Raw genomic sequence first — 14337 nt, 5'->3', positions numbered from 1 at the left:
ATCGTCCAAATTTTCGTCTGGTTCTAATACTGGATTTCTGCTCAGACAGCCCGCTTCTTGGTTTGTTGCCCCTGGATTATATTTAACCCTAAAGTTGTACTGTGATAAGTAGTAAGCCAAATCACCTAATTATTCATCAGTTCTAGCTTTAAAATTCATATTTTCTAAGGGTTTATGGTCAGAATATACCTTAAATTCTTTGCCCATTAGCCAATGTTGCCAATATTTTACAGCTTCTTTTATGGCTAAGCATTCTAGGTATATAGTCGATCGGATAGCTCAGTGCGACTAGCGGCTGACCCGCACTTCACTTCGCCGTGAGGTACGAGAGTTCAAGCCCAGCCCAGGCCATCGGAAAACAAAAAGGCTAACGCGTCAGTATAAAATTCTAAATATGAATCTGGCGCTTAGACCTGAATATGCGGGCATCTGATCGACCTATGAGGGAGCAGTACGGCAAGGGATAAGGGCTTGCGGCTCGGTGATACTCCCCCATAGATCCCTACCGAAGGGCGTTGACGCCTAAGAACGGTGTATATACATTCTAGGTATATTGCTTTTTTCTTCTTTTGTGCTTCTGTTAATTTTTTTGAAAAATATGCCACTGGTTTAGCACAGCTCCCACACCAATCATGCATTCATCTGTGTAGATTTTAATTGGGACGTTTGGGTCAAATATCTTCAGAATTGGTTGTGAACACAACCAATTTTTTATCTTATCGAAGGCTTCTTGACATTCTTTTGTCCAGATGAACTTAACATCTTTCCTTAATAGGTTGTATAGCGGTTCAAGTATAACTGCTCTGTGTGGTATAAATTTTTGATGAAAATTTATTTTTCCCAAAAATTGACGGATATTTTTTCTCTTTTCCGGAACTGGAAAATCTTTTACAGCGGTCAGGTAATCTTTTAATGGTCTCACCGAATTCTTTTCGATTATATGACCCAAATATTTTGCACTATTTTTCGCAAATGAGCATTTTGAGAATTTTAGTTTAAACCCTTCTTTCATAATTGTTTCCAATTGAACGATAGGGCTTCTAGTCGTCCAAGTGTGGCGATTTCTTGCGCCAGGGTACAGAAAACGACTGTATGTTTTCTCAGATGATGTGTGATTCCTTCGAAAGTGGCTATATTTCTATGGGTACTGGTTAAAATTTATTGTTTGATGAGTCAGACACTTCTAGTATTTTAATATGAATGTATTATTATTATCAAAACATTATTCGAATGGTACATGTCAATGTTAAACAATGTTTGAACCATTTATTTGCTCTGTGGTGATGAAAAAACGTACAACTTACAGTTTCACGTCGTGTGTGCTCTGAAAGGCCGACCGCCTCGGTTGACGATTGAAGGTATAAGAGGTCGAATTTTTAGCGTGCAGGTCTATCGTAAGTTCAAAAGTTCGCCAAAACAAGTCAGGTGTTGGCGTTACGGGGGGACAGGGGTATGGGCGTTGTTGCCAGATAAAATGGTTGAGTAAATTCAAACACCAATAATGTAGATATATGTGAAATGTGATCTGTGAATGTCTTTGAGAATATTATAATATCATCAATAAAGTTTATTGCAAAATCTGACATTTTATATTTTCTTATTATGTTACTCAGTATTCTTTGGAAAATAGCTGGTGATGTCTTCAATCCAAATGGTAGACAGGTCCATTGGAAGTGTCCCTCTTGTGTTACAAATGCTGTTTTATGTTTATCTTCAATTTTCATTGGAACTGACCAGAATGCAGAGTTAATATCTAATGTTGTAAAGTAATTACAGTTTACTGTTTTTATTATTAAATCTTCTATCAATGGAAAAGGCTGTGATTGAGGTGTGACTATTTTGTTAAGTTCTCTAAAGTCTATACACAGTCTTGATTTTTTCCGCTCTTCTTTTTTATATGCCAATGTAACAGGAGCAGCAAAAGGACTATATGATTCTTCAATTAAACCCTTTTCCAATAATTGTTCCTGTCCTCCTTGTGCATCTGTAGGGGCGTTTGTAACAGTATTTTTCTACCATTAGATCAATGTGGGCTTCATAATCTTTAACTGTACCAACATCATATTTATCCTTGGCAAATACCGTTGCATATTTATCAATTATTTCTTCAATTTTAACTTGTTTATCTAAATCCAGATCTATTTCAAATTGATCAATATTTAAATTTTCATTGAAATAAATTTTATATTCTTTTTTGTTTATGTCACCTAGTACATCAGGAATTTTGACATATTTACCTTTTTCTGGTGATTCTATATTTCTATCATTGTTATGTATAATCTCTAGTCTCTCATTGTGACTTATATTAAATTTTAAACAACAGTCCAAACCAGCTAAAAAATCATACTTAAATTCTTCATTTTCTATAACAAAAACATTCATTTCTTTTTCAACGTCTAAAATTTTTAATTTTAATGTAACCATACCTTTTGTTTTTGAACTACCATTAATTGTGTTTAGATTAACTGAATGTTTATTATTCCGTTCCTTCTGTTTTATTTTCAATATTTTTGAATTTATCAGTGACACATTGGATCCTGGATCATACAGTGCATTCACATTCAGTATGTTGTTTATTTTTACGTTGAACACAATTAATGGTATTATTGTAAGTTTTTTGGATTCTCGTTGCTCAATTCCACTTCTAACATTGCATTGTTATTTATTGTCCTCACTTGACCAGCTTTACATCTTTTTTTTCTTTAAACCAGCAATTCTCCTCAGAATGGAACCCTTTTCCTCTATTTGCATTTTGACATATTTTACAAGGAGTTTTTTTCTCTGATTGTTTGAATTTATTTTCTGCATATTTTTTCTTTTTCATTAGACTTCTAGTTGCAAGGTGTTCAAGTTTACCTATCTCATTGTACAAATCTTGGGTACCTTGTAATATTTCTCTATCAATTTTATCTGCAACATTATATGGTAGGTCAATGGCTATTAAATCTATTAATGTGCTTGTGTCAATGGATTTACTCACCTGCAGTAGTAGCTTTTCCTTTTTTATTGCATATTCTAATAAGGAACCAGTCTGGTATTTAAATGTGTGAGCATATCGGATTTGAGACCACCCTTTACTTCCAAAAGTTTCACAAAAATTATTTTTCCAGTCTTCCCAATCTGATTCTACTGTAAATTTTAGTATCATACAGCTGTACCAGTCTATACTTGCCTTTTCAAGGAAAAATTTTAAAATTTCAATCTTTTTCTTTTCTTCTAGTATTAAACAACGTTCGCATTCTCTTTCAAATTCAGATAGCCATTGGTTTGCGTTTATATTTTTTCCATCAACTTTTTCAATCATAAAATCTTTTGCTATCTTGCTTAAATTCTGAATTTCAGATGTTTGTTCTTTATTTTCCATCAGTTTTTCCAATAGTTTTTGTATTGTGTCAACTTGAACATCTGATGTGGGTTCACTATCACTCTCTGTCAGTTCTTCTAAATACTGATTCTCAAAATATAAATTTTCATCTTCATCTAGATAAATTTTTGATAATTCTTCTGTTAAGGTTATCCACACTTTTCTAGATTTATTTCTTTTCTCTATAGAGTTTTTATTCTTGCATATACCTGTGTTTTGCACACTTCTTTGTGCAAATTCGCTGGCTGAAACTCATCTGGTAATAAAAAGGTTTTTCCATCTGGGGTGCCGTTGCAGTTAGTAGGCATTCGCATCGGGTAAAATTTTTTGGAAAATATGAAAATATACATTGTTTTAAGCTATTTTCCCGAAAAAAATTTGCGGATTACTCATTCATTTAAATAAAAATCAACTTTAAAAATTGGTTTTTTTCATACATAACCTTACTAATTTCAGACATATTTTCCCCAAATAGAAGTGTATATTTTATATTTGTAGGTACTGACCTTTTATTTATATCTTATTAATCCATATTAGTGCGGTATACGTCCATTATTTTTATTAGAATACTGGATTATATTGAAAATATTATAATCCAACAAAATTTTAAATTCTCTCTAGGTTTGTTCCAACACGACCGAGAACCGTCACGAAACGGTAACGCTTCTGCGCAGTAAACATAATCCGTTCCAACAAAAATATGATCGTCATCGGATCGTCCTTCCCACTGTTCCAACAAGAATTGTGATCTTTCGGTGACGGTTTCGTGATGATCATTTCAGTAATCGGGCAAATGCATAATGTGATGGTTGGACTGACTTGCGCACTAGGATTTAATTCTTTAAAGTTTTTGAGCCTTTGATCGACTAAAAGCACACAAGCTGTCACCAACAAAAATGACAAATATATGGTTACCGTCATGGGACGATAACTGGGCGATACAATTACGAACATGCGCACAACAAACGGTACAAGTAGTTTCGTGACGGTTTCTGGACCGTCCAAAAGTTCATGTTGGAACAAACCTAATGTCAACATTTTTGCAATCAAGTAATCAAATTCACAACACAAAATCACAAAATGTTTATGACATTTAGATCGACATTCGACAACGACTGTGCTAGGTTGCCAATTTTTATCGTAAGGTTTTCTGTTTCAAATATTGATGTAAATCAAAATATCTTTGGAATTTGAAAATTTGTCAAAACAAGATTAGTTGTCATTCACGTTTAGTATCGAAAAATGGATGTAACTTCTTATTTTGATATTAATAATATCACACAAAAAAGCGATTTAGAATTAATCCAACGTTTGCAAAGTGTTTGATTAATTAAAAAACAGTTTAAGTGCACAGAAAGACAGTGTCGCCGTTTATGTACGGTGAGGTCAGTGGAGAGATACAAATTAAACTATGTTTATTAGGGTGGGTTGTGATTGCGCGCAGCGGTCAAATACCTCCTGCGGTTCTCTCACTCTATTACCCGTAAGTTAGGTTTGGACCGAAGGGTTAGGTCTTCCTCCTTTCTGACCGCTGCGCGCAATTGCAGTCTGCCCGTTTATTAATTGTAAACTGCCATTTATTATGTAAACTGCCATTACCATTCGCCAGCTGCCAATGTCAACAAAAAAAGAAGAAAATGTCATTGTCAGCTGTCAATGTCAAAAAAAAAGAAAAAATATCACTGTCAGCTGTCAATGTCAACAAAAAAGAAGAAACTATCATTACCATTTGTCAGCTGTCAATGTCGACAAAAAAAGAAGAAAATGTCATTGTCAGCTGTCAATGTTAACAAAAAAGAAAAAAATGTCATTGTCAGCTGTCAATGTCAACAAAAAAGAAGAAAATGTCAATGTCAACAAAAAAAAGAAGAAACTGTCATTACCATTTGTCAGCTGTCAATGTCAACAAAAAACGAAGAAACTGTCATTACCATTTGTCAGTTGTCAATGTCAACAAAAAACGAAGAAACTGCCATTACCATTTGTCAGCTGTCAATGTCAACAAAAAAAAAGAAAATGTCATTTTCAGCTGTCAATGTCAACAAAAAAACTGTCATTGTCAGCTGTCAGTGTTAACAAAAAAATGTCACTGTCAATGTCGACAAAAAAAAGAAGAAACTGTCATTACCATTTGTCAGCTGTCAATGTCAACAAAAAAACGAAAGAACTGACATTACCATTTGTCAGCTGTCAATGTCAACAAAAAAAGAAAAAAATGCCATTGTCAGATGTCAATGTCAACAAAAAAAACTGTCATTGCCAGCTGTCAATGTCAACAAAAAAAGAAGAAAATGTCACTGTCAGCTGTCAATGTCAACAAAAAAAAGAAGAAACTGTCATTACCTTTTGTCAGCTGTCAATGTCAACAAAAAAAGAAGAAAATGTCATTGTCAGCTGTCAATGTTAACAAAAAAATAAGAAAATGTCATTGTCAGCTGTCAATTTGTAACAAAATATTAAACGCAAACAAAGTTGAAGAAAACTGCATTGTTAAATTTGAATTGTTTAATTACTACATAGTAGGTGGCACTAGCAATAAATATAAAAATTATGTCACACTTTAAAAATCCCTAGATTTCAAAGATAAATCGAGAAAAATCCCTCCTGTACCGATGCCCGTACGGTCCAGGTTTGGTTAGGTTAGGTCCATTTCCCCACAAAAATGCGTCAAAATTTGTTACTTGTAAAACCAAATTTTTTTATAGATTTGGCAACATCCAGCAACGTCACATGTAATTATCAATATGGCGGTCTAAAAAAGTGTATAAAATCCAATTTTCAAAGTCTTTTATTATGAAAACTAATGGATAATCCGCAAAATTTTTTTTTGAGAATAGTTTAAAATAATGTATATTTTCGTATTTTCCAAAAAATTTCTCTCATAGCGGATGCCTACTAACGGCCACGGCACCTTACAATATTTACAAACAACAATTTAAGCTAATTATTCTACGTTAAAAAATTCTTACTCATTTATGACATTAAGTAATTTTAAGAAAGTTTATTCATGACATTTTGTCACTGTCACTTCACTTTATCTTGCTACTTGACTAGTGTCTCAGCTACTTGCTTCAAACTTAAAGAGAATCTCGACAGCAGATATTGTATGTCGAGATTTCTCTTTACATACGTAAAAAATTATATTTAACCAAATTTTAGTTTTTTCTGTACCAAATATTTTACCCGTTTTGCTATTTCTGTAGGGTAAAAAATAACCGAGATAGAAACGTTTAAATCTTAAATTTTGCTGCGAGGACCATATAACCGGGGGCATTTAACCTTTTATTTTATAAAAAGTAAGAGGTTTAAAAGATTAAGTTTAACGTGGTTTAATAGCCCTTAGAATTAACCTTCAACTGGTTTTTAGGTGAATCTGATATCTTAAAAACTAAAGGAGTTACATAAGAAAAACAATAAAATTTTTTGGAAAAATTTTTAAAAGATAAATTTTGAAAATTTTTTGGAGCATAAATTTTAATGCTATCAACTTGCACGGAGGCTCATTTGATAGATATTTCTAAGTACTTTGACAAATGTTTAATAAGTTTATGGTATAAAATGCATCATTTTCCTGTTATTTAAGCTTGCATATTTAGATTTGGGTACACGCCGAAAAAAATATACATTCAATTACCTATAACTCACTAACACTAAAGGTTTTTCTAGTAAGAAGTTATTTAAGTTTTTATTAGCTTCAATTTTGGTAATAACAAATTTTTTGTAAAAATTTATAGTTTTTGAGTTATCTATAAAAAATCGGCTAAAAACATGCATTTTTCTCATGAAAAATTAAAATCTTTGATCTTTCATAACTCAAGAAGTTTTAATTTATTTTAATAACTTTATCAAACAAATTTTGCTTAGAATTTGTCCCTCATTGAATTATGGGATTATTTTTAATAAAATAATTTTCACCTCCAAGAAGGGGTGGCATCCACCCCCAGGGTAAAAGCGCAAGTTGACACCATGTCACCTTTGTTACTTGAGATATCCTCTAACCACTCACCAATTTTCATGCAAATCGATGGAGGTTCAACGAAATCGGAGGTAATAGCTCATATCCACCTTCAGTTGCTGCACTAATTGTGGATCCGACAGTGCAAAATGTCTGTAGTGCAAATCTTGACTCATCAGTTTGAATCTTAACGACTGGACTAATATTCAGAATATTAGTCCAGTCGTTAATATCCTAATTGACATGCTCTGGTGCAAAACTTAAACGTTATACGTTGTGCACTCGTTAACAGTGTACCAGTAGCAGGCACTCTGACTCTAATTCCAAATTCCCTTAATATGTCTCTAACCGAACTGGCACTTTACGAACTGAACATTACGGGCCACGGGCTGTGGAAAGATCATTTCGCAGTTGTCTAGCTGTAACATGATGCGTACGCAAAGTCCGCAGCTGTAAATAACGTTCATCTGCGCGGTTCGTGCAACTGGTAAGTCCTGGAACTGGTCTTTTTGTGTATCCTTAACTTTCTCTATACCTCTTTAAAGCACTTGAAATACTGAATTGGTGGATTCCCATAACATCAGCAAGATATTGCTGCGATCGTCCATCTCCAATTAAACCTACAATTTGGCCTGCTTGTTCTGACGTTATATTACTCATTTTTGGTAAAAACGCACCTTCTCATTGAAAACTCAAGCATACATAGTGCACAGATAAAATTGTCGAACACAAATGTCCAAAATAAATATTGTCCTTTAACAACGTTTTGTTTACTGCTTTTTTTTTCTGGAAAAACACGCTTCAACTTGAAATGATATGGGTTTGTAGATACCTAAAGAAAATAATAGACGAGTATTATAGCATTCTGCTAAAAATTAAAAATTATTTTTAAACTTTTTTTCTGTTTCAAAAATTATGCGATAATTTTTGTGATTATGTTGATTTTTTAACCAAGAGGAGTACACTAAAAAGACAGATTCACACCCAAGAAGGTTACTGGAAAAGTCACCAAATTCATCTTCTTTTTTCGTTGATCATATCAGCTTTCGATGATAATCCATACATATTATATTATACTAACACATCGCTAAAGAGTTCTAAAAACAACTGTTTTCATATAAAAGTAGACTAAAAATCTAAAAATTAAAGGAACAATGCAGAAAACACAAAAAATCGCCGATATACTTAATTAACCTATAAAATGACAGAAGTTCCAAAATTTCATAGATGTCATTAGTGTCAAAATTTAATAACAGTGGAGTAAACTTGCCTGCGGTTGGCCAATTAGAAACAAGCATTACGGCGCGGTAAATTTGAATCACTCCTCTTGGTTAAAAAACAAACATTAGTGTACTTTCAAATCTTAGACACGTAGTCACTGGATCAAATTAATGGATCAAACAGTAGCGCTAATTGAATATGTTTAGATATTTTAGATATTCTATACTCTGCCTTTTATGGTCGCAGTATGATGATTAGTTCAGTTAAAGCTAATAACGAGTAGACGATGACAAAAGAGCAACGAGAACAATGCGACAAACTCTGCAGTAATAACATTCATTATTACACTCGAAAGTAACTGAGACTTAGAAAAACTTGCGATTTGCCTCTTTATATCGGTAATATGGTGTAATACCGATGTAAGAATACAAAATAATAAAACTAATAAAACCGTTAATCATTTAATATGTATGTTTAAGAAAACTACTTACATTAGCGAAGGACTGTGCCAATTCTGCTTGATTTTTCATATACTTCTTTGCTTCCCTCATAAGAGTTTCGAGTCCGAAGAGACGTTCACCAAGCCCCTTAACCTCCTTCATTTGTACATTGTCGGCATTTTTTAGCATTTCTGCAATGTCTTCAGAAATCGATTTCAAAACCTTCTTGTCAAACTAAAAATGATTTAATGATAAAAACTGGGTGTATGTGAGTCCATAAAACCTAGGCTATAGAGTAATGGTCCAAACTCTCAAACATTAGAATAGAATAGAAAAAGAATAGAAATATGCTTTATTGTCACTGAAAATTTTTACAATTTTATGGACAAAGCTTACATACAGTCAAAAAGAAAATAATATCAATAACAAATAATAACTACAATTTACTAAAATTAGATAAATCGTCAATATATCATTCCTTTTAAATGCTGCTTATAGGCTATTGATTATATTCAAAATAAGATAAAAGGAACTACAACGTTAACGGGGTTTTATTATTTGATATGGTCAATGGACATCTATATATGAAAAAACCGCGGAGTGCTACCATTTAAAGGGGTGCGTTTTTGAGAAATGGATGAATTAGTCCCTGGGCACAGGTTACATTAGGGTGAGTTCTATGCACTTTTGGTACATATACGTCTACATAAAAATTGTTCCTGGTTAAATTTCCTATCTAAATATAACTTATTGAAGTCAAAGATACTTTTTTTTACAAAAATATATTCAAAAGAAAAAGCACAAAGAAACCCAAAAGAAAGAAATGTTGTTTTTTGTCCCATAACTTTTGTCCACTGGGATATAGGTATAGACATTGCTTTACAGAAAAAAAACTTACATATTTTCTCTTTAAAATGATGTTTGGTAGAGGTCATTAGGATTTACAGTTTTCGAAATATGATTTTTCAAATTTCGCCACTCACAGCAATTTTGGGCAATTTTCCTTGTTATTTCGCAAATATTATTTTGTAACTTTTTTCTACGTAACTTTAGGTATATGCAATGGTACACGTAATAGGAATAGAAATCAATTACCTTTAAAATGGTCTACTGTATATAGATATCATATAAATAAAATTATTAAAATATAATATAAAAATAAAATAAAATTATTATATAATATATTATATATCATATCTTACCTAATATAAAAAAATATTATTTTTTACATTTTTCAACGAAAACTTTTCGTTTATAAATTTGCAAAAGTCTGTGTGTTATTGCGTTGCCGCTCCTGCAATACTTAGAGCAGGTGTATCGATGGATTCGTATGTAGTTTTGCCTTCTGAATCCAAATCTGAAACCGGCATTTCGATATATCTAACCGTCTTCGAGATAATCGACCTCAAAATCTAAAATGTGACGTCACAATCCGGTTATCTCCCACAGACGCACTAAACGTCAGCTCAAATGGTTGATTAGGAAGTAGGCTACTTTTTTTTTTAAAATCTCGATTTGCCAAGCACAGGTTATTTACATTTGAGTTTGACACTTCGTGAATGTCAAACTAAATTTTAAATTAAGTATTAATAAAACATCAATGACATTTGATAGTGAATTTAATTATTATATAAAATAAATAAGATGTTCAAAAATACAATTTGAGTATAAATATTTTAAAAGCAATAATTTATTAACAGTTTTAAAAAGGTTTATACCAGTATAAATACGGCCTCCCCTTTATGATAAATGGACTGTTCCATTTGCTATAAAATTAAAATATTATGTATACCTAGTTGTTCCCTAAACTCGACACAACTGGATAATTATTGTAGAAGGTAATTTTTTTGTTTTTTGAGAATTTTGCCGAAATTGGCAAAATTACTAATTATTTAGTAATAATTATTAACTATTTAGAAATTATTTTTTGTCGAATTGGCAAAATTATTGACTAAAATGACTAGCCAGTATTGTGTCTGTGTACATTCTTCTAATGGAAAAAAATATTTGAAGATTTTTCTCAAATTATGGATACCAAGAACATTTTCATTTATAACTCTTTTTATAAAAGCTCTTCTTGTTCTAAGATTTATGATGCAACCATGTCCCAAAAGTAGGGGAACGGTCGAATATTTCGCGACCTAAACATCGGATGGAAAACTGAAAAATACGTGTTCAATCATTTTCAAAAATCTATCCAATGACACCAAACACCAACTCCCACTACACCCCCTGGAGGTGGGGTGGGGGGTAACTTTAAAATCTTAAATGGAAACCCCTAGTTTTTCTTGCAGATTTCCATTCGTTACGTAAAAGTAAGGAACTTTTATGCAAGACATTTTTTCGAACTGTGGATAGATGGCGCTATAATTGGGAAAAACGATTTATCCTGATACCATAGGTAAATTATAGAAACGGTCTAATATCTCGAGAAATACACTTCCAAATAAGAAACCAAAAAACAGGTTTTTAATATTTTTTGAAAACCTATCGATCGATAAACACTAAACATGACCCTCCAACCCACCCCCTGGAGGTGGGGTGGGGGGTAACTTTAAAATCTTAAATAGCAACCCCCACTTTTTATTGCAGATTCGAATTCGTCATGAAAAATTAAGCAACATTTATTCGAAACATTTTTTAAAAATGCTGATAGATGGCGCTAATAAATCGTATTTTTCCAATTAAAGCGCCATCTATCAACAATTCTAAAAAATGTTTTGAATAAATGTTGCTTAGTTTTTCATGACAAATCCGAATCTGTAATAAAAAGTGGGGGTTGCTATTTAATATTTTAAAGTTACCCCCCACCCCACCTCCAGGGGGTGGGTTGGAGGGTCATGTTTAGTGCTATTCAATAGGTTTTCGAAAAGTATTAAAAAAAATTGTTTGGTTTCTCATTTGGAAGTGTATTTCTCGAGATATTAGACCGTTTCTATAATTTACCCATGGTATCAGGATAAATCGTTTTTCCCAATTATAGCGCCATCTATCCACAGTTCGAAAAAATGTCTTGAATAAAAGTTGCTTACTTTTACGTAACGAATCCAAATTTGCAAGAAAATCTAGGGGTTTCCATTTGAGATTTTAAAGTTACCCCCACCCCACCTCCAGGTGGTGTAGTGGAGGTTGGTTTTTGGTGTCATTGGATAGATTTTTGAAAATGATTGAACACGTATTTTTCAGTTTTTCGATCCGATGTTCAGTTCGCGAAATATTCGACCGCTCCACTACTTTTGGGACACCTTGTATAAAATTTTATTAATTTTATACGAGGTATATAAAAATATGAATTTCGATCAAAAGTAAACTACCTTTATAGTTCATAACATTTAAATTAGAATGATATAATAATTGCACATTAAAACATAATAATTATTAATTCTAAACTATTTTTCATAATAGAAATTTTCCATATTATGAATTAAAATACGTAAATATACAAAGTTTTCGTTATGACAATGCTCGCATTTTCAGCTTGTTACGATTATTTTTGAAATTTCTTATTATAACTTTTTTTTTCTTGTACATGAATATACTATCTATATATTGCGCAACAAAGAAGGCTTACTTTCTGTTCTTTAAAATGGTGTATCATGTATATTTAAATACATAATGGAAACCGAGTGATTCTTTGATATTTTTTTACCTGTATTATTTAAAATTATTTCTTTTACAAAAATTACATAAACATTTGTCTTCAAAAACATCACTTTAGTTAAAATTATTTAAACGTTGATATTTAAAAAATTTTCAAAATCAAAGTCCATCTCTTCGTTAGCATTAGCTTCAATATCTTCCTCTGACACCTCAGTTATCTTAGAGTTCCCACAATGAGTATCCATGCACATGCACCCTTTGCAGAATATTGAACAACTAATTCCTATCTTCCTACAACCAGTTTTTTGTACATCCTTTGGTACATTTACATGCTACATATTTTTTCAAGCAAAGTTTGCGGTGCAGGAGCTTTGACAGTAAATATTGGAATTAATCCATATTTTAAGTTTGCCCGGCCGAGTCAAGTGGATCCAAAGTATTACCTATAAAAATAAGATTCAATCATAACACACAATCACATAAAAAAGTTATAATGAGGAATTTAAAAAATATCTAAACTCAAAAATCGTTGCTTAAAAGTACTTATTACAATTTGAAAAAGCATATCTTATTAAAAAATAACCCTATAATTTTTATAATACACCATTTTAAAGTAAACAGAATAAGCTTTCTTTTTTATTACCTATATAATATATACCATATAGAAAAAAAAGTTATATTGGGAAATTTAAAAAATAATCGTAAAAAATATAAAAACTCGTTAAAAGTATAAAGTCTTGAAAAAGCTAACCTCCTTAAAAGCAGTTGTACAACATTATACATTAGACCATTTTAAAGGTAATTTATTTCTATTCCTCTTACATGTACCATTGCATATACCTAAAGTTACGTAGAAAAAAGTTGCAGAACAATATTTGCGAAATAACAAGGAAAATTGCCCAAAATTGCTGTGAGTGGCGAACTTTGAAAAATCATATTTTGAAAACTGTAAATCCTAATGACCTCCACTAAACATCATTTTAAAGAAAAAATATGTAACTTTTTTTTCTGTGAAGCAATGTCTATACATATATCCCCGTGGACAAAAGTTATGGGACAAAAAACAAAATTTCTTTCTTTTGTGTTTCTTTGTGCTTTTTCTTTTGAATATATTTTTGTAAAAAAAAGTATCTTTGACTTTAAAAAGTTATATTTAGATAGGAAATTTAACAAGAAACAATTTTTATGTAGACGTCTTTGTACCAAAAGTGCATAGAACTCACCCTAATGTAACCTGTGCCCAGGGACTAATTCACCCATTTCTCAAAAACGCACCCCTTTAAATGGTAGCACTCCGCGGTTTTTTCATATATAGAGATTCATTGACCATATGAAATAATAAAACCCCGTTAACGTTGTAGTTCCTTTCTATTCGCGGTGTGCAAGTACTTGGAAGGGATACGCGAAACGATCGTGCGCGAATAGCAGAGAAAAATTGCAACTTTCTTAAATAATTCATATTGTCAATTGAAATTGCCAAATTGACGTACATTTCATACCTATTGTCACTTAAGAAGAAAAATTATATATTGCTCCACAATATTGATATGATATGCAATTATTATATAAAGGTAAATTTAATTAATTATATTTTGCTTGCAGTACTGCATTTTAATAACTAATTTTATTTACTACATACAATTATTTACGTTTTAATAACATAACCTAAATCTTATTTTTTCTTCTTATTATTTTTTACCTTGACAATTATCCAGTAACCAGGACCATATGATTGGCCAATATAATTAAAAGTGCGA

The 14337-nt window shown here is 31.8% G+C and overlaps 1 protein-coding gene across 6 annotated transcripts in view; it reads right to left on the bottom strand.

Annotated features, from left to right (window-relative positions):
- Positions 1-14337, bottom strand: part of LOC114341526 (RB1-inducible coiled-coil protein 1) — a 604353-nt gene that overhangs the window by 202182 nt on the left and 387834 nt on the right. For 5 of the 6 annotated variants that reach the window (XM_050641726.1, XM_050641728.1, XM_050641729.1 and 2 more), the window contains one exon: positions 9032-9214. The exons of the other annotated variant lie outside the window; for it this stretch is intronic. In XM_050641726.1, coding sequence (XP_050497683.1) covers positions 9032-9214 — 183 coding nt within the window. The remainder of the gene's footprint in view (positions 1-9031; positions 9215-14337) is intronic. 6 annotated transcript variants of the gene reach the window in all.

This window comes from Diabrotica virgifera, chromosome 1, assembly GCF_917563875.1.
Source record: "Diabrotica virgifera virgifera chromosome 1, PGI_DIABVI_V3a".
Classification (NCBI taxonomy): Eukaryota; Metazoa; Arthropoda; class Insecta; order Coleoptera; family Chrysomelidae; genus Diabrotica; species Diabrotica virgifera.
The sequence above is the reverse complement of the archived record's forward strand: the minus strand, read 5'-3'. Positions and strand labels throughout refer to the sequence as shown.